This window comes from Equus przewalskii, chromosome 1 (assembly GCF_037783145.1).
Source record: "Equus przewalskii isolate Varuska chromosome 1, EquPr2, whole genome shotgun sequence".
In the NCBI taxonomy this organism is placed as follows: Eukaryota; Metazoa; Chordata; class Mammalia; order Perissodactyla; family Equidae; genus Equus; species Equus przewalskii.
In genome coordinates this window covers 91,375,710-91,396,116 of record NC_091831.1, presented here as the reverse complement: position 1 = coordinate 91,396,116, position 20,407 = coordinate 91,375,710, and the positions used below count along the sequence as shown (strand labels likewise).

At 38.3% G+C, this 20,407-nt stretch overlaps 1 protein-coding gene across 5 annotated transcripts in view; it reads left to right on the top strand.

The window, feature by feature from the left end:
• ADAMTSL3 (ADAMTS like 3) overlaps positions 1-20,407 on the top strand; it is a 327,141-nt gene that overhangs the window by 99,691 nt on the left and 207,043 nt on the right. For all 5 annotated transcript variants that reach the window (XR_011525377.1, XM_070569997.1, XM_070569993.1 and 2 more), the window contains exon 5: positions 15,748-15,793. Coding sequence is in view for 4 of the 5 variants with exons in the window: in XM_070569997.1 (XP_070426098.1) it covers positions 15,748-15,793 (46 nt within the window). In the remaining variant the exon portion in view is untranslated. The remainder of the gene's footprint in view (positions 1-15,747; positions 15,794-20,407) is intronic.

Here is a 20,407-nt window from a genome sequence, read left to right as displayed (position 1 = left end):
CTCGCGTGTGATTAGGATCCAAACAATGAGAATTGACAGAGTAGATAAGTGAATGTGTGTTCCCTGTCACCTCACATATTTTGTCAATGCTCTTCCTTCTTCTCAAAGCATCCTTTTCTCCTTTTTCTGGTTGATACATAGTTGAACTTGAAACTCCTTCGAATCCCCATTTCTTCCTTTAAGCTTTTGTTGGCAGTTCCTCTCCTTTACAAGGTCAGGTGCAATGCTTCTGTGTTTCCTTAGAATCTTGTGAATACTTTTATCAGAGTTCTATTTCAATGTGTTTTTTTGTGTTTCTATTTCCACAATTCAAACAAAACTTTAAGTGGTGTAGATGGTGTCTTTTATCTCTTTATCTTGTGTCCACCGTTATTACTGACATTTAGTGGAAATTTAGTAAATTTTGTTCCATAAATAAATAGATAAATGAATTAATAAATTCCAGGGTTGATTCAAGAAAAGCCTGCTTGAGTATAGTATGGGTCTGTGGGATAGGTAACGAGAGATAATTTTGTGAACAGTATTGAAAACTATGTTGGGGAATACGGACTTTTTGCAGTGAGATTTTTTAAAAGATTTTATTTTATTTATTTATGTTTTCCGTACAGGTACATGTATATAGTTTAAAGAGCCAAATAGCTCAGTGAAGCGTGGGGTGAAAACAACAGTTTCTTTATCTCCTTCTTCCCATTTTCTCGTTCCCCGGGGGCAGCTGCTATTAACTCTTTGCTCTGATTCTCTTTAGGTTTATTCTAAATTTCTAAATGACATGCTGTATTGCAACTTCCTGACTGCTCAGTTCTAGGCCTTATCTATTAGATTCATACTTTGGAAGATGAGGATTTAGCAATATTTCACACCTCTTGGTCCCTGTGTGCATGTGCGCATGCGTGTGCATACACACACCTATTCTCTCTCTCTCTCTCACTTCCAGTTCCTCATTCCAGGGTTACATGTAACTTTTTCTAGACCGATACTCAGTGTTTAAATTGTTGTGACTATGTCTTTATACTATTCACTATAGCTGAGTCATGTGATATACTGTAATTATTTTTCCTTTCCTGAGTATTTTTTTCTTTTCTCTCAAGTCAACAGTTGCCTTGTCTTCTGCTGGCTTGTTTTCTTAGTTTCCTACATGTTTATCACTAATTCAGAGAAATTACTCTAATTTTCACTCACTTTTCTAATTTTCATTCTCCTTCATATTCTTTTAGACTTCTCTTCTGGAGAATTCTTACTGGCCTTCTGCTGAATCGCTTGCTCTCCAGCTGGGAACTCAGGGGCCTCTTGGAATCTCATCTTTCTGTCCTCCTGTCTGTCGTTTCTCTCTCTCCTGTGTTAGATCTGCGTCCTCATCACCTCTCTTCCTGTTTCTTAATTACCTTCTCATTTTTATGGAATACATTCCTGGATATCTGAGAATGTCTTTATTTTACCCTCAAAGTTAAATGATGACTTTCCAGGTATGAAATTATATAGAAATTATTTTCCCTCAAAACTTGAAGGCATTGCTCTACCATCTTCTAATAAAAAGCGGTGTATTAAGAAACCTGAAGGCATTCTGACTTCCTAATCTTTTTTTCTCCTCTCTGGAAGCATGGTGCTCCCAGTGTTCTAAAATCTCATAATGCTCTGTCTCGGTTTGGGTCTGTTTTCATCCATTTGTTGGACACAGAGCAGACCCTTTCAGTATGAATACTTATTCCTTTTGGTCTTGAATTATTTCTTTGATGATTTCTTCTCTTCGTTTTTCTCTATTCTCTTTTGCTGAAACTCCTATTATTCAGATATTGGACTTCCTATTTTCCTCTCTTTGTCCATTTGCCCTACTTTCTAAGAGATTTACTTAAACTTATTTTCCAACTCTCTTACTAGGTATTTTATATGTCTTTCTTTCCCTCTCTCTTTATTTTTTTCTGAGATTTTTTTTGTTCCTTAAATGTATTTTTAAATCGCATTCTGTCCCTGATTCCCAGGTACGGTATCTTTTGTTTGTTTGTCTCTGAGGATATGAATAGACTTTTTTAGGGGGAGTTTTCTTCCTCTTGTATAGTCTCAGTTCCTTCCAAATTACTGTTTTCTGGTTTTTGTTTGTTTGTTTGTCTTTGTCACTGCATTTCACATTAAAGCCTTTTCTAAGATTTCTGGTGATCCTTATTTGTTTTTTCATATTGAAGGAAAAGAGTCTGCACTTAATTGTAGGGAGATGTGGCTGATCGGTCTCTGTGCCTGATGGTGTCTGTAGATATTTCATTTTGAGCTGCTCTGATTTCTCAGACAGGGACCTTCTGATTTCAATATTCTAGGACAGAAAGCTGGGGTCTCAGCATTAAATACATGCATTTTTATTTAATCCCTGTTTTTAATATGGTACCTATGCCCTTAATTGTACCCAGTTATTTGTCAGTCCAGCGACTTTCTGTTTTACTCTCTTTAGACAATAACACAGTATTTTGCCAAAGTAAAGAAGGAGACTCCAAATCTTGGAGTCTTACTGCTTCTTAAACAGACTTACAACCAGTTGATGCCACTTTCACAAGTGTCTGATGTGCCACTTCTGGAGCCTTTTGTAAGTTCTGTAGAGCAAATTGAGTTACTTCCAGGAAGGCCTCACAGCTGTCTTGGGACCTACCTTTCTTCGGTCTATGAAGTCCAACGATATCCTTAGTATGAAGTAGGTAAGTAGTTCCATAACTATGATGGAAATTGAATTTATAATAAAAAAAGTCTTTTTACTCCTAAACAATCTCCAGGCCCAGACTGTATCACTGGCAAATTCTACCAAGCTTTTAATAAAGGATTTACACCAATTCCACACAATCTCTTCCAGAAAATAAAAGAGGAAGGAACACTTCCCTATTCATTTTATGAATCTAGTGTTACTCTGATACCAAAAAACAGACAAAGACTATATAAAAAAACCCAAAACTACAGACAATATCCCACATGAGTGTAGTAGATATAAAAATTGTCAACAAAATACTATGAAATAGTATTAAAAAATGTATGAGAAGAATTATACACCATGACCAAGTACGGTTGATTTCAGGGATGTAAGGCTGGTTCAATATTTGAAAATCAATCAATGTAATTCAGCCAGTTAATAAACTAAAGAAGAAAAAAATCATAGGATCCTATCAATTGATGCAGAGAAAGCATTTGACAAAGTCAGCACCAATTCATGATAAGGAATGATCAGAAAAATAGGAATAGAGGGGAATGTCCTCAATTTGATAAAGAATATCTAAAAACTTACAGTTAACATTTTGTGTTGTACTTAAAGTTGAAAGACTGAAAACTTTCCCCCTAAGATCAGGAAAGGGGGAAACTCTTATTCCACGTAGTGCAATAAGACAAGAAAATAAAATAAAATATGTACAGATCAAAAAGAAGAAATGAAACTGACCTTATTTGCAGATGACATTTTTGTCTATGTAGAAAATCTCAAGGAATCTACAAAATAACTCCCAGAACTAAAAATGAGTTTGACAAGGTCACAGGATGCAAAATAAACATTCAAAAATCTATTTTATTTCTTTAATAGCAATGAATGCGTAGAGTAAAATTAAAAATCATTTACAAAATCATTTACAATCACTCAAAAAGATTAAATGTTTAGGTGTAAATCTAACGGAACATATACATGAACACAGCAACGTGCTGATGAAAGAGATCAAAGATCTAAGTAAGTGGAGAGGCTGTGTTTATGCATTGGAAGACTTAGAGTAGTAAAGACATAAGTTCTCCCAAATTGACTTAGAGGTTTAACCTGTTTTCACTCAAAATTCCAGCAACTTTTTTTGTAGATATAAACAAAATTATTCTAAGATTTATATGGAAAGGCACAATTCCTAAAATAGCTAAAACTATTTGGGACAAAGAAAACCAAAACAGTAAAGTAGGAGGAATCAGTCTACGTGATCTCAAGACTTATTATATAGCTGCAGTAATCGATACTGTGATATTGGAAGAAGGATAAGCGCATTGATCAATGGGAGAAACTATTTGCAAACCATGTATCTGCAAAGGCCTGGTATCCATATTAAGAACTCTTAAAAATCAACAATTAAAAAACAAACCACCCAGTTAGAAATGAACAAAAGATATGAACAGATATTTCACCAAAGAGGATACATAGAAAATAAGTGCATGAAAATATGCTTAATATCACTAGCTATTAGGAAAATGCAAATTAAACCCACAATGGGATATCATTACATACCTATCAAAATAGCTTAAAAAAAAAAATAGTGACAACACAAAATGCTGGCAAGGATGCAGAGAAACAATCACTTCTACGTTGGTGGTGGGAATGTAAAATAGTATAGCCACTCTGGAAAACAGTTAAGCAGTTTCTTAAAAAAAATAAACATACAACTACCGTACAATGCAGCAGTTGTACTCCTGGGCATTTATCCCAGAGAAATGAAGGCTTGAGTTCACATGAAAAACTGTGCATGAATGTTTATAGCAGCTTTACTCATAATATACAAAAGATGGAAACAGCCCAGATGCCTTCAGTGGGTGAATAGTTAAAAAAACTATAGTACATCCATGCTGTGGAATGAATACTACACAGCAGTTAAAAAAAATTAACCACAGATATATACAAGGACCTTGTTGAATCTCCAGAGAATTATGCTGAGGTAAAAAGCAAAAACAAAATACAAACAAACAAAAAAACCCCATTGTCCAAAGGTTACATGCTATATGATTCCATTTATATGATGTTCTTGAAATGACAAAAATTATAGAAATGGAAAACAGATTAATAATTGACAGATATTAAGGAGGAGGTGAGAGTGGGAAGAAACAAGGTACAGCTATAAAAGGCAACTTGAAGGGATCCTAGGGTGATAGAAATTTTCTGTATTTTGACTGTATTAATGTTAGTATCCTGGTTGTGTTTTTGTACTATAGTTTTACAAGATGCTCCCATTGAGAGAAACAGGATACATGGGATCTCTTTTCATTATTTCTTACAAGTGCATGTGATTTACAGTTATTTTAAAAGAGTCAATTCAATTAAAAAAACACCTAGAAATGCCAGATGAAATAGGACAGAAATCTTTTTAAAAGTCAAGCTGAATGAAGAGATAGTCCATGTTCATGGATAGGAAGACAATATTGTCAAGATGTCAGTACCTCCCAACTTGATCTATAGAATCAATGCAATCCCAATCAAAATCCCAGCAAGTTATTTTGTGGCTATCGGAAAACTGATGCTGAAGTTTATATAGAGAGGGAAAATATCTAGAACAGCCAATACAATACTGAAGGAGAAGAACAAAGTTGGAAGACTAATGCTGCCTGACTTCAAGACTTAGTAAAAAGCTGCAGTAATCAAGACAATGTGGTATTGGTGAAAGAATGGGCAAATAAATTAATGGAACAGAATAGAGAGCCCAGAAATAGACCTCCATAAATATAGTCAACTGATCTTTGACGAAGGAGCAAAGACAATACAATGGCGTAAAGGCTGTCTTTTCAACAAATAATGCTGGAACAACTGGACATCCATATGCAAAAAAAAGAATCTAGATACAGACCTTATATATATGTATACACCCTTCATAAAAAATAACTCAAAATAGATCACAGGCCTAAGTATAAAACACAAACCTATAAAACTGCTAAAAGATAACATAGGAGAAAACCTGGATGCCCTTGGGCATGGCAGTGACTTTTTAAGTAGAACATCACACACAGGCACGATCCATGAAAGAAATAATTGATAAACTGGACTTCATTAAAACTAAAAACTTCTGCTCTGCAGAAAACAATGTCGAGAGAATGAGAAGACCAGCCACAGCCTGGGAGAAAATAAATTCAGAAGACACATCTAATAAAAGACTGTTATCCAAAATATACAAAAAACTCTTAAAGCTCAACAATGAGAAAACAACTCGATTAAAAAATGGGCCAAAGACCTTAACAGACACTTCACCAAACAAGATATATAAATGGCAAATAAGCATTTGAGAAGATGCTCCACATCATATGTCATCGGGAAACTAAAACAACAATGTGATACTACTACACAGCTATTAGAATGGCCAAAATCTGGATCACTGGCAACACCAAATGCTGGTGAGGATGTGGAACAACAGGAACTCACACATTGCTGGTGGGAATGCAAAATGGTATGGCCACTTTGGAAGACAGTTGGGCAGTTTCTTACAAAACTAAACATACTCTTACCGTATGATCCAGCATTTGTGCTCCTTGATATTTACCCAAAGGATCTGAAAACTTATGTCCACGTGAAAACCTGCACCCGGATGTTTATAGAGGCTTCATTCGTAACCGCCAAAACTTGGAAGTAACCAAGATGTCCTTCGTTAGGTGAATAGATAAAGAAACTGTGGTACGTCCAGACAATGGAATATTATTTAGTGCTAAAAAGAAAAGAGCTATCAAGCCATGAAAAGACATGGAGGAATCTTAAATGCATATTATGGAGTGAAAGAAGCCAATCTGAAAAGGCTACACACTGTATTATTCCAACTGTATGACATTCTGGAAAAGTCAAACTATGGGGACAGTAAAAGGATCAATGAGAGGGATAAGTAGGCAGAGCACAGAGGATTTTCAAAGCAGTGAAAATACTCTGTATGATACCATAATTATGGATGTATGTCATTATACGTTTATCCAAACCCATAGAATGTACAATACCAAGAGTGAGCCCTAATATAAACTGTGGACTTTGGCTGATTATGATGTGTCAATGTAGCTTCATCAGTTGTAGCAAATGTACCATCTAGTGGGGCATGTTGATAATGGGGGAAGCTATGCATATGTGGGGGCAGGGGATATATGGGAAATCTCTGCATTTTCCCTTCAATTATGCGGTGAACCTAAAACTTCTCTGAAAAAGTAAAGTCTTAATATATGTATGTATAAAAAAAGTAAAGCTGAATCTACAAGAAATTAAAGGAAACCACAGAACCAAAAACAAAGAGGAAACTGAAGGCCAGCTCAGTAAGTGCATACTGATTCTCTGCCTACCCCAGGGATGGAGATGGGATTTTCTGGTCTCTAGAACTCAGGCTGTTGAGTTTTAATTCCTTCATAATCACAAGATGTCAAGTCTTGAGTATATGTGAGGCACAGCATGGGAACTCCAACCCTGAGATAAAGGAAGAACCATTAGTTCCATATATGTACTAATCAGATGGAATAGAGAAGAAAATACCAGCATAGGGAATTTAAATATCTTGATCTCAACACTGAAGGGAAAAAATGTCCACTTTGGAACAATGGACCTGTTCTCCTGAGAGTTTGAGGTGCGTGTGTATTGATCTATATATCTTGTATATATTGAGTTGAATGTATATATCCTATGTGATTGTGGGAGCTTTGAGGTAAGAAATTAATATGAAAAGTGGTCTTGTAACCTGCAATAACCCTGAGGTTACTGGTAGTGGTAAAAGATAGAGAGACGTGGGTCACCAGGCCAGGCTGTATAGGATTCCTAATCCTATCAGTACAGCCCTGCTTACGATAAACTCGTAATCCTAAAATACGTAATACATAAGGAAGTATTTGCCATGAGTAAGCACCAGCAGGCACAGTACTGAAGATTTAAGGGAGAAAAGTCATACAGTTATCTAAGTCGATGCAAAAATGCATTTGATAAAATGAACACTTACTCATAGCTGGAAAGAAAAAGCTTAGCAAACTAGGAATAGAGGTGTACACTCTCTTAATCCACAGTAGATATCATCCTTCATAGTAAAATGTTACTGCATTTTCTTTAGCATTAGGTCTGAGATAAGAATGCCTGCTCTGATTATTTATATTCATAATTGTACTTGAGGTCATGCTTAGTGCAATAAGGCAAGAAAACATATGAAATACGAAGATTAGAAAGGAAGAAACAGAACTCTCATTATTCAGAGACTACCTGACTGTTTAGATAGAATATCCAAGAGTATCTATACATAAAATAATAGGACTAATAAAAGAGTTCATTAAGGTTATTGGAAACAAAACTAATGCACAAATAACAACTGTATTCTTACACAGTAGGAAAAGTTAATAAGAAAGCAAAATTTCAAAAAGATACTATTTATGCTACTAACAAAATATAAGATACCTTGTAATAAATTCAATAAAAGATGTACAAGACTTTTATGAACTATTTAAAAGCTCACCTAAATAGAGAGATATAATATGTTCATAAATATGAAGTCTCAAAATCATAAAAATGCCAATTTCCCCTAACCTAATCTTTAAGCGTAATTCCAATTCTAAGAATCATGTGGAAGTACAAAGATAATGAAAACAATTTAGAGAAGAAAAAAAATGGGAGACTTGCCCAGATGCTAATTTTTTAAAATTTAACTACAATAGTAGCATGGGCGCAAATAGACCAGGATAGCAAAACGGAGAGTCAAGAATCAGAAACATGCATGTATGGGAGTTTGATATATATTGAAGGCGGCACTAAAAATTTGTGGAGAAAGGGTGGATATTCGATACATGGGGCTCAGATATGATTATTGATATCCAAAGGAAAAATATTAGAAAATGCCAATCCATATGAAGAATACATTCTCGGGGGGATTAAAGTCTACTTATGAAAAGCAAATGATGAAAATATTTAGAAGAAAACATAGGGGAATGTCTTTATGATCTTCACTAAGATACAAAGAGTGTAAGTTCCAAGGGAAAATATGGTTACATTCAAGCACACTAAGAAAACACTTGATATGTATCATAAAAATATACTATCAACCCAAAGAAAAGATGAGAGTGGGAGACTCTGGACATAAAGGATTAATATCTGAACTATTTAAGTAACTTCTACATATCAATAAAACAAAAGCAAGAGCAAGCTAGTAGAACAATGAACAAAGGCCATGAACAGGAAATTCACAGAAGGGGAAGCTGCCTGGTCAAAGTAAATGGAAATGTTAACCTCACTAATGGAATATGCCGAAGAATGCAAAGTGAGGTATTTCGTATTCTTCAGACTGGGAAAAATTGAAAAGTTTTAAAATGTCAAATATTGACTTGGACGTGTAAAAGCAAGACCCTTCCTGCGTGACTAGTAGGGGTGAAAATTGGTTTTCCCACTTTAGAGGGCTATTTGCCAATATCTAGTGACAGCGAAGCTGTGGATGCCCACCACGGGACAGTCCTACTTGGGTTTATATGCCAGAGACACGTGTGCAGATGTGCCTAAGGAGATAGTACGAGATTGCTCATTGCAGAACAGACCTAAATCTCCATAAAATTTCAGGAAAATTGATCAATAGAAAATAAAAAGAATCGACAAATTGGGGCTGGCCTGGTTGTGTAGTGGTTAAGTTTGGACACTCCACGTCGGTGGAGTTCAGCTCCTGGGTGTGTACCTACACACTACTCATCAAGACAGACTGTGGCAGCATCCCACATAAATGTAGAAGAAGATTGGCACAGATGTAAGCTCAGGGCCAATCTTCCTCACCAAAAAAAAAGGAATCAATAGATAAATTGTGGTATGTTTATAAATTGGATTACTCTAGAACCATAAAAATGAATGAATTAAAGTTGCATCTGTCAACATAGATATTCTTGAAAACATAGTGTTGAGACAAAAAAATCAAGCTGTGGCAGGTTATGCACACTATGGTACCATTTCCTTAGTTACCTCTGGGGCGTGGGGCAAGTGAGGGGGCGAATAGGATTGAGGCCGTTTGGCAGGGAGCTTCCACCATATTTGTAACAATACATTTCTTAAAAATCCAAACTTTTAAGAAATGATGAAGCTTACTGATGTGTCCATGAGTTTATATCATTCTCCTTTCTTTTTGGTGGACTTAACACATTTCATAATAAAATAACTATAGGAACACAAAAACAATTCTATCCTAAATATTGCTACTATATGTTGAGTCTCCATTTCTGAAGTAGTACTTAACTTTTTCATTTTTTTTTTAGGGCTTACATAGTGTTTTTTAGTCTCTGTATGTACCAATCTTAACCTGTATTCTGAAATTTGCTCTGAGGCCTGAGAATGCCCAAGTTTGCTCACTCTCTGAGCTCATCTAATTTGATCAAATATCTGAGGTTAGAAAAGATCCTAAACCAAATATTAAAAAGTAAAGGAGACAACAGTATGTTCTGTGGTATTTACAGTAAGATAAGTGTATGTCCTTTTTCCGGCTTGGTTCCTGGCATGGGGCCAGGCTTGTGGCACACCCACTCATTCCTCTTCTCTGATGACAAACAGGGGCAGTAACATCATTTCTCTGCATACAAATTAAATCAGATTAATTCAAAAGAAGGGCGGCAGGTTTGTTAATAATTCATTCATTCCTGCTCCCCACCTTTTTGGCAGCCCCAAACCTTACCTACCCACTCCCATATTAAGAAATTTCTCTGTAATTTTGGAAGTACTCTGAGATTCTTAAGAAGGAAACCTGCTTCCCTTGGAAAGCTGATCGAGTCTCTTTATCCTCAAACAGCTTTAGAGACTTATTAAATCTTCATAAATATTGAGTTCTTGTGGTCGATTTTTCTTGGAAGAGGAATATGGAGGTGGTTACATATAAAACCAAATAAAAAGCTATCCCAAAGCTTTAGAAACCATTTCAGTGCTTTCTCATTTTATCAGTGAGCTCCTTTATATTCATGATTTAGAGAAGGGGACGGATGTAGCTATTTTGCTCATTTATTTCTTTGTGGATAAAGCTATTTCAGACTTTGATTACATTTAAATGCACAGTCAGTTCTTTTGCCCTGCAAACCATACGCCAGCCAGAATGTCTCTTTCTCCTGCAGAAATTTGTAACTTAATATTCTAGTCAAGTGCCAACCATGGGAAACACAGGTTTAAGTTAACTACTATTTTTAAAAATTAATATATTTTTATTCTTCAAAACACATGCTTCTCAGTTTTTAAGACACTAGTATTTGAGTCAATATATCATCAAATGAATGTAATAAATTATAGTGCTATAAACTCCAGGGAAATTTTATTAATGTTTCTAAAGTATCCTCATGTGGAATCAACATATGTTTTTTATATATTCACAAATTTATGGCTTCAAAAATCTTCAGTTTCAGGGTGTTACGAATGTTGTCATGGATAGAAAATACATAATTGTGAAATGATGTTCTTGAATTTTCACATACTCCTGATAACCATTAGCTCTTGCATATAATAATTAGAATGAAATTAAAAACTTGAAAGTAATATTTCTGTAGCTGAGTTGCTTTGAGCCAAAGGAATCATTTCCAGAATAAGCTGGCAGGTTCTTGCTTGGCGAATTAGGACTCTAGTGTCCTTAACCTTAAAATAACTTGCATTTCATTTTATGCCTGTTTCATAAAGTGGTCATTCATTTTCATACTAAATTGTAACCAAAGCATGCCACATCAATAGAGGCCAGTCAGTGGGTTTAGTGCGTTGTTAGGTTGGACAAAGTGAAGCAGAATGATGAAAATCTCGGCCAGATGGTTGGGTTAAAAAACCTTCCTACTGGCTTGTTAAGGGAATTGAGAGAGAATCTCCCCCATCTTTATATCCACCTCCTGGTACCTAGTAGGTTCACCATCAGAGCTTCTTGGAGAAGCAATGAGTCCAAATGATACTTTATATTTTTGAGCATTCATGAAATAAAATGTTCTGTTTTCCGTATAACTTTGCTGCAGCTGTAGTGGAATTTGAAATGCAGATATACTTACATTTTCGGTTTAGATTTTCAGGCTCAACACTCAAGATGCAAGTTACTGCCTCCTGGATACGAGGCTTGCCATTAGGACACAGCAGATGGCAGTGGGGTGTAGACCCCGACTATATGGTCTACGCAGCAGGCCTGAAACACAACCATAAGCTTCCTTCGACTGATATGTTCTTTCCTTTTTAGTTTAAATTTTTTTTTTACAAAAATAGTTTTATTTCTTATTTAAATAGCAAAAATGAAACGATTACTAAAAATGCATCTGAAAAATTATTTCTGAAGTTTGAAGACACTTTTACAGAAAATGTCATTCTTTGTAAGTTTCAAGAGTTTTCGTATTCCAGTATTTAGATCAATTCAAATACTTTTTTAAACTGTGTCTCTGTAATTTGCCTGCCCCCTTGAAATTAAAACCAAAGCTTTTTAGGTTTATAAGTCAGAATGATACAAAAAGCTTTCGGTTATCGCTTCCCTAATCTATTACCTGCTTTCCTCAATTGGGGCTTTTCCAAAATAAGCAGAGTATTTTAAATTACCCTTTCACTTTTTCTGTGATTTATTTTCTTCTTTTATCCACACATATAAAGCACAATGAAATAAGTCATGTAAGTAAATGGCCTTATCTGCTGGCGTAGCTGTTGTTTCCCAGGAGGGTGGAATCTTTTCCCTTTCAGCGAGAGAGACTTCTTCACCCTAATATGCTTTTCCCACCAGCCTCCCAGTTTGGTGCTTCTTGAATGCTTAAAATTTGATGTAGCCTCATGAAGAGTTTAATATTAAATTTCGAAGTCGTGTACCTCTGACAAGTGACAAAGATGGAAATAGTGTTACAAAATACTAAGACTGGGTCAACCCATTGCAGTAATCTGGGAAGATGTTCTAATCCTCAAGTCGAGAGAATTATATTAAAAAGGGCAACTAATTGAACACCTTGTCTGTTTTCAAGTTCAGAAATTTAACTACCATTCAGGTAGTGCTTTTGGAGGCAGCTCTAATGCTGTTCTTTTCACTCCAAAACTTCTTTCTCCCACGTGCCTTCTAAATCCCATTGGGATTGCACCTCCCAGAAAACAAAGAGATGAGGAGACTAGGGCTACGCTGCAGTTGGCAGAGAGAGCGAGGTTAGGGTGGGATGAGATGTAAATGGAGAAGGCTGAGTTTGAGAAGGATTGCAAAGAAAGAAAAGGGGAAAAGCAGTCTCAAAAAATATGTCAGACATTAAAAAACACAATAATCATTACGTAAAAAGAAACTCAGTCATGTGGAGGCGTAACTGTAGGAGATTTCTTGGAAGCGTAAGAGAAGCTCAAAGAAATGAGATGTATATAAGAGAACATCATAGATAGATCAATAGGGAAATAATAGGAGCAGAGAGAGGGAACCCTAACTTAAGAATTACAGGCGTTCTTGGAACAAGAGCGGTAATCAAAATCGTAATCTGAGAATAATCTGCAGCACTGCAAATAAAAACCTTAAGTATTCCAATCAAAAGAGCTCACCATTTTTGGTCAAAATCAGTAAAAGTAAACACACAACTGGATATATTTTGACTACAATTTTTACTTCAAATACTAACAAAACAAAACGAAAAAGTCTAAGCTTCCAGACATGTACAAAAGAATGAAAATCAGACTTCTCCTCTGCAAGTCTAAGTGTCAAAAGTGAATGAAGCGTGCCCACAGTTTTGCGGAAAAAGCATCGTGGAAACAGCAATGTATCTTGCTGCATTGCCTTTCCTATGTGAAGCACAAAGGTGAATAATATGCCATCCATATACTCTTCTTAGAAAAACAGCCAATCAAGTAATACTTACCCACCAGGAGTTAAAAACTCATACATGGAAAAGTCATATTATGAAAGGACTGGCATTTGTTATCCACTTCTAGAGACGTATTCCAGATATGAACAAAAATGAAAGTATAGAGATGTTTAGCAAAGCTTTATTATATTATATAAAAAGCAGCAGACTCAGCAACCCCACTTAGTTTTTACCCAAGAGAAATGAAAAGCTACGTTCACACAAAACCTATATGTGAATGTTTACAGCAGTTTAGTTCATAATTGCCCCAAACTGGAAACAACCCAAATATCTAGCTGGTGAGCGGATAAACAGACTGTTGGTCATAGATACAATGGAATACTACTCAGCAATTAAAGAGGAGAAAACTACTGACACGTGCAACAACACGGGTGAGTTTCAGATGTATCATGTTAAGGGAAAGAAGTCAGTCTCAAAAAGCTACAAGCTGTATGATTCCATTTATATGACATTCTGGAAAAGGCAAAATTAATAGGACAGAAGACAAATCAGTGGTTGCCAGTGGCTGAGGGTGGGGAGAAGTTGACTACAAGGGGGTAACATAGGGGCATTTATGGGGTATGCAACTGTTCCATATATTGATTGTGGTCGTGCTTACACAACTGTATGGGTTTGTAAAAACTCATAAAATTATACATGCCCAAAAAGTGAATTTTACTGTATGTAAGTTTTAAAAGTAGGTAAAGAGAGGAGGCAGCATAAATAGCCACAAAAGGTAATGTCTGTGCAACCACGTGCATATGCTTGCAATATTGAATAGTATATTTAAAAATTATTAAGGTGGTAAATTTTATGTTATGTCTATTTTACCACAATTTAAAAATATTTTAAATACAAAACTACAAAAAATATAATGTCTGTATAATGGGCTGTTATGTAGTCATTAAAACAGTTTTTCCAGGAATTATTAATAAAATGGGAAAATCCTTGTTATGTTAGATTAAAACAAATACAAAGTTGAATTAGCAGTATGATTTTACATCTGTAAATAGGTCATGGCAGAAACACTGGAAGATTAAATGCCAAAAAATTAAGAGTAAAGATCTTGGTGACGGGGTTTTGAATGATTCATTTTCCTCCTCTATACTTCTTGTCACGTTATTAGTTTTCACTTACTCCTTTTGTAATCAGTAAAAATAGAATCATTAGAAAGTATGTGCAATGAGTTATATATTTCTGAAATAGACTCTATTAATCATTTCATATAGGTTCATATTTAAATCATGCCAGCAAAAGAATGATCTCTTCAGGTCCACTTCTTAAAAATTTCTGTTTTTGTAGGACTAAATATTTTAAAACAGTCAAAATAGTATCGACTGACTTTTACTTCAAGGTGATGAGTTAAGCCTCTGTTTAGCTTTCCTCGCTCCCAATTTGCCATTGAATTGGCCAGGGAGACATAAAAGGTAAAAATATGTAACTCCATTGAAAAATTGGGAAACGTACCGTTAATAGATCAGATATCTTTAAGGAATTTATGTAAAATATAGAGCACTGGGCACTGCTTGAGGGACGTACCTACTGGATGGAATTCCAAACATCCAAAGGGAACATCTGCCTGGAAAATGAGTGGCAGGGTCCCAGAGCAAGCGGCTGGAGGGGAGGAAAAGGTATGGGTGGACATCCTTCCAGGATTCTCAAATTTATGACTTCAGACTCTTCCAGTACCGGTAACCCAAGAAAGCCACTCCAGCGCTATTTTGTAGCATCCATTTAGTAAAGCCAATGGTCGAAATAAAAAATAGAAGCATTGCCCCAAGCAAATTTCTAACAGAGACAGTTGTATCCATTGGAGAAGGACATGGGGTGCCCTGCTGACTTGGGTTACCTCAGTCAGGGAGAAGAGAAGGTCCCCCACAGGGAGCAGCTACACAAATGCTTCTGCCTGTAGCTTTCCCTTCTTCCTCATAGAAGAAAATACACACATGCACACATTATACACACACACACACACACACGTGCATGCATACATACTCACCCATTATATATTAATTTCACTGGTTATATGGACCCCCAGGGCGAAAGCTGTGTGTAAGTAATATTATTACATTAATTCAAGTGAAGAATTAACTCCCTATTTAGAGTGACACTTCCACGGCACTTTTCGGCCTCCTGTTATTTCTTAGAATTTAAACTTTGAATCTTTGAGGTAATGTGCACTAATAAAAATTTTACCACTGCCTTATTTTGGCTTTTTTTTTTTTTTTGCTGTCTACCACTTTTATGAAATCATTATTTTCCTTTTTCCCTTAGGAATTGTGAAGGGCAGAACATTCGATATAAGACATGCAGCAATCATGTAAGTTCTGTAAATAAAAATTATGCAATCCAATAAAATATGTTCATGTTTTAAGTTATAATGTTATAATGTGTATGGTAAAGCCTCTTTGTCCCCTTGGTGGAAAATTTGAATATCTGTTTAATTGACCACAGGTTTTGTATGTCTCAGACCTTCCATTTATACTACCTTCTTAGGCCATTTCACACTTGTGATCTAATTTGGTAAGTATTTAATAATTTCTGAATTCGTAGGAACAGGACCTAATACCTGTAAATGCCTTCAGAGTTCAAAGCACTTTAATGTGCGCGATCTCCCGTGACCCTCGCTGTTTTGCGGAGATGTGGGCACACGAGGTGTGGTGACGGTGACGTATCTTTTGCAAATGAGGGACTAGGGCTGAGGGAGGTGAAATTGTTTCCAGAAGCCTCCTAGGAGGAGCACAGATTGAACTGGTCTAGTGCTGTTTCTCCTGCTCCAAACCACCGGTCCTGCCCACTGCAGGACGAGTTCAGGAGCATGTGGGTGACTCAAGAAAATCACACATAAGGAAGGATTATAAACCAACACTGAAAAACAAAATGCAAATATTTTGCTTTACAAATTGGAAATGCAAAATAAATATCAGAAAGAAGCAGTCCTATTTTCCACGCAAAACATTTCTCTCTGAGTGATATGTACCCAAATCAAAATGACAGGAATTAAAAGGGAATTCTGAGAATGTGACATCTAAGGGAGATTTAGTTTTTAATTTTTTTATGTCCGCTTTTCTCAATTGGCTGTAACTAGTTTACTTTAAAATTTCACTTCCTGAGGCTTTGTCCCCCTCTCCTCCTTCTGTGTCCTGGGCCGGAGGGAGACCGCAGTCCTGGGCAAGCATTTCTGTTCTGCAGACCCAGACTTTCCTCAGTGGGCAGCCCCAAGCTCTAGACTGGGGTGGAGCAGGCAGTGGTCGCAAGGCCTTGTGCCTGCACAGCTCAAGCCATGTTTTTGGTCTATTTTAATCAGCTTTGAAGTAGAAATGTTTATCTTTATCTCTGAAACTTAGGTGGGAAAAATGGTGGCTTATATTGGGCACTCAAACTCCAGTGTCACTCAGCCCCGAGGTAGCTAGACCTGTGTCCACCATGTCCTGGGAGAGGCTCACATGTCTCATGACAGCATGGAAGTCAGAGGGCTAGAGAGACATACGTGTGCATGAGGGCTCCATGTGGTGAGCTGGAAGGCCACGTGGGGGATGAAGGAGGAAGAGAGATTGACCTGAGCCCAGGCAAAGGCAGGCCTTTAGGTACAGATATAGTCTAGCATTCCTGCTTAAACAAGCGCATGAATGCGTTAGCAGCCTGAGGGTTTTATCCATGAGACTTTTCCATCTACTATCTTTTGCCTGAGTGCATTGCTTTTTAAATTTTTTTTTTATCATTGCTGCTGTAACAAATTACCGTGAACTTAGTGGCTTAAAACAACACAGATTTATTGGGGCCGGCCTGATGATGTAGTGGTTAAGTTTGTGCTCTCTGCTTTGGTGGCCTGGAGTTCACTGGTTTGGATCCCGGGTGTGGACCTAAACAACACTCATCAAGCCGTGCTGTGGCGGTGTCCCACATACAAAATAGAGGAAGATTGGCAACAGAGGTTAGCTCAGGGCCAATCTTCCTCACACACACACACACACACACACACACACACACAAAACACAAAAAAAATACACGTAAGTTTATTATCTTACACTTCTGGAAGTCAGAAGTCCAATAGGGGACTCATTGAGCTAAAATTAAGGGGTCAGCAGCACTGCATTCCTTCTGGACGCTTGAGGAAAGAATCTGTTTCCTTGTCTTTTCCCACTTCTAGAGGCTGCCCACATCCCTTGGCTCGTGTCCCCTTCTTCCATCTCCAAAGTTGGCAATATCACACCCCTCTGACCATTTTTCTGTGGTCATACCTGCCTGTGACCATCTGAGCAAGCTTTACCCACCTGGATAATCCGGGGTGATCTCCCCATTCTCAAGGTCCTTACCCTTAGTTAAAGGCTGCTTTGTGCAAAGTCCCTTTTGCCATGTAAGGTAAGATATTCACAGGTGCTAGGGGTTAGGTTGGGAGCATCTGTGGGAAGGGGGAGAGGGTGCATTATTCTGATTAGCACAGTGGGACAGCTTGTCTTCTCAGGAAAATTGGACTGGCCCATTCCTTCCAGTCCTTCAAGAATCAATTTCACAACAGTGTGCTATCCAGCAATACTCTGTGAAGCTCTCTAGGGGAATTCATTTTAAATTCCCAGATCAAGAGATTTCATTCTAGGGTTTCTATGGGTGTGTGTCACTCTGCTCTAGCTAATTCCAAAAAGGCATCTTTTTCAACACGGGTGTTACGGGGTTCTAGGAATATTGTCTACAGTGTAGAGTGTAGAGATGAAATGTAATATACCGAAAGTAGTGCATATTAGGTTAGGACTTTGGTGCATTTGAGTGAAGATCTGATGCCCCTGAGGCTCTGTGGGTCTTGGGAGGACCCGTGGTCTCTAACTGATGACCCCTCTGGGAGGATACCGTGGAAACCTCTAGGCTGTACCACCTCTAGGCTGGTGAGAAATGGATGCTCAGGGAGGGGGAGTTGGGGGGAGGACAGCAATGTAACTTTTGCCTTTTTCTAGTTCTCAGAGTTGGAGTCCTTAGAAAGATTTCATAAGAATATGGCATTAATTTCTATGCTTGCCATTGTAAACTCAGAGTTTCCAACCAAATTCCTTGTAGGGAAATAAGGGAGAGTTGTGGCAGGTCCTTCATAGCTCTGGTGTTCAGGGCACCCCTCCATCTCCGGGTGCCAAGCGTCTGCAGCTGGGCATTAGCCTTACTGCAGACCAGAGGTGGGTAAAGGCAGCCCCAGCTGCAGAGTTGCTGATCTGTAAGAAGTCTGCTCCTGTGCAGGAAAGATTGTGCAAATATATTCCTGGGACGATACCATAGACGTGTTGCAAGGAAGTCAAGTGCCGTAAGTGGTTGTAACCACAATGAACTCAGAGCGAAAATATGGCCACTTTTTCTTTTCGTGTAATTACTTGAGCTGCTTCCTGCTTTATTAATTGGGGATTTAGAGTCATCCCCTTGAAATCTCCACCTCTCTGTCACCCAAGGTGGTCCAGAGGGCAGCAATGGGACTAGTCTGCAGCCCACCACAAGTAGAAAAAGCCCGCAGTTCTGATCAGATCACCCCTGGTGTTGCTTCTCAATGCCGTTCATGTGCTCACTGCAGATGGGCCGTGCTAGGTCAATAGTCAGCGGCTTCTCTCCTCCCTGAAATGGGGCCAGTTACCCACTCTTTTGAAGGAAGCTGTCTCTGTTGATTCCCAGATGAGGCACTTTTTTGAGGGAAACTTCCTCATCATTCAGAAATGCCCACATCTCTACTTGTGGGGGCCTGAGCGCCCCCTCTGATGGGACTGCAAGATCTTCCATTCCCATGCAAGGGATGTCACCATCCACGGCCGGACTGTATCAGGAAGCCTGCTGTGTGAGAAGCAGAGGTCAGTGCCTGTGAGCCCCGGAGACCTGACATTCAGTTCTGTCCCAGAGATTGCTGATAACTCTATTCCTCCAGGGCCGTATCTGGAGGCCCCGGCTCCCAACCTCGGGACCATGCGGTTTGTTGTATGTGTGTCAGCTTCCTAACTCCTAACCAAAATCAATAATAATAATAATAGCTCGCACCTATTAAGTACTTCCTAAATGCTAGGCGTTGTTCTAAGCCTTTTCACGAATAAAAAATTTAACCCCCCTAATATCCCTACGAAGTAGGTGTTATTTTTATCCCCACCTTTACAGAGAAGGAAATTTAGGTAACCAGCTTTGTTAGATAGTGAAATGACACTACAGACAACAGCAACGACAATAAGGTCGCTTTTAACAACCCATGGGCGCGTGAACTGCAGAGGTAATCAGAGGGACTTTATAATTTCAGATACCGTTAGAGAGACTCCAGTCCCAGGAACGGTAGGAAAGACCTTCTGGATATTCAGTTGGCGAGAGACGAAGGGCAGGGAAGAGCAGGGAGGGAACTGAAGGAGAGGCACCTGAGGGTGGTCACAGCAATGGAGTCCCCCGGCCCAGGGCGCATCCTCAGCACGGGGAGGACCTAGTTGAAGGAGAACAGACCCTGACAGCTGCATTTCTGACCTACCTCTGCCCACCTCAGCAGAGGACACCTGGGCAGGTGCTCAAGGAAAGAGTGAATGTTCTTTTGTTATGAAGCCTGGGTGTGAGAAGGACAAGCATTCGCATTCAGAGCCCATAGATGAAGAAATCCCACCCCTGGTGTCAGGAATCCATGCTTCACCGGGCAGGACCAGGAAATGAAGACGGCACTCCCTTCCCTGAGAAATCAGGCTGCGGGCCAGGGGCTCGCCCTGGGTTCATTCTGCCGGGGGGAGGTGGGGCTTTGGGCTGAAGGATCTGGAAGATTAGGGAATCAGAACACGCCAGCATGCAGTGTTGGGGCTCCCAGGTAACTGCTGGCCTCAGACATAACCCATCAGCAATCAGAATAGACCCTCACAGCCAGGGCCGGGCTCCTGGGGCCTCAGTAAGGAATTATCCTTATCAGGGGTATCAGAGCGAATGGAGAATTTCCAAGAGAACTCAC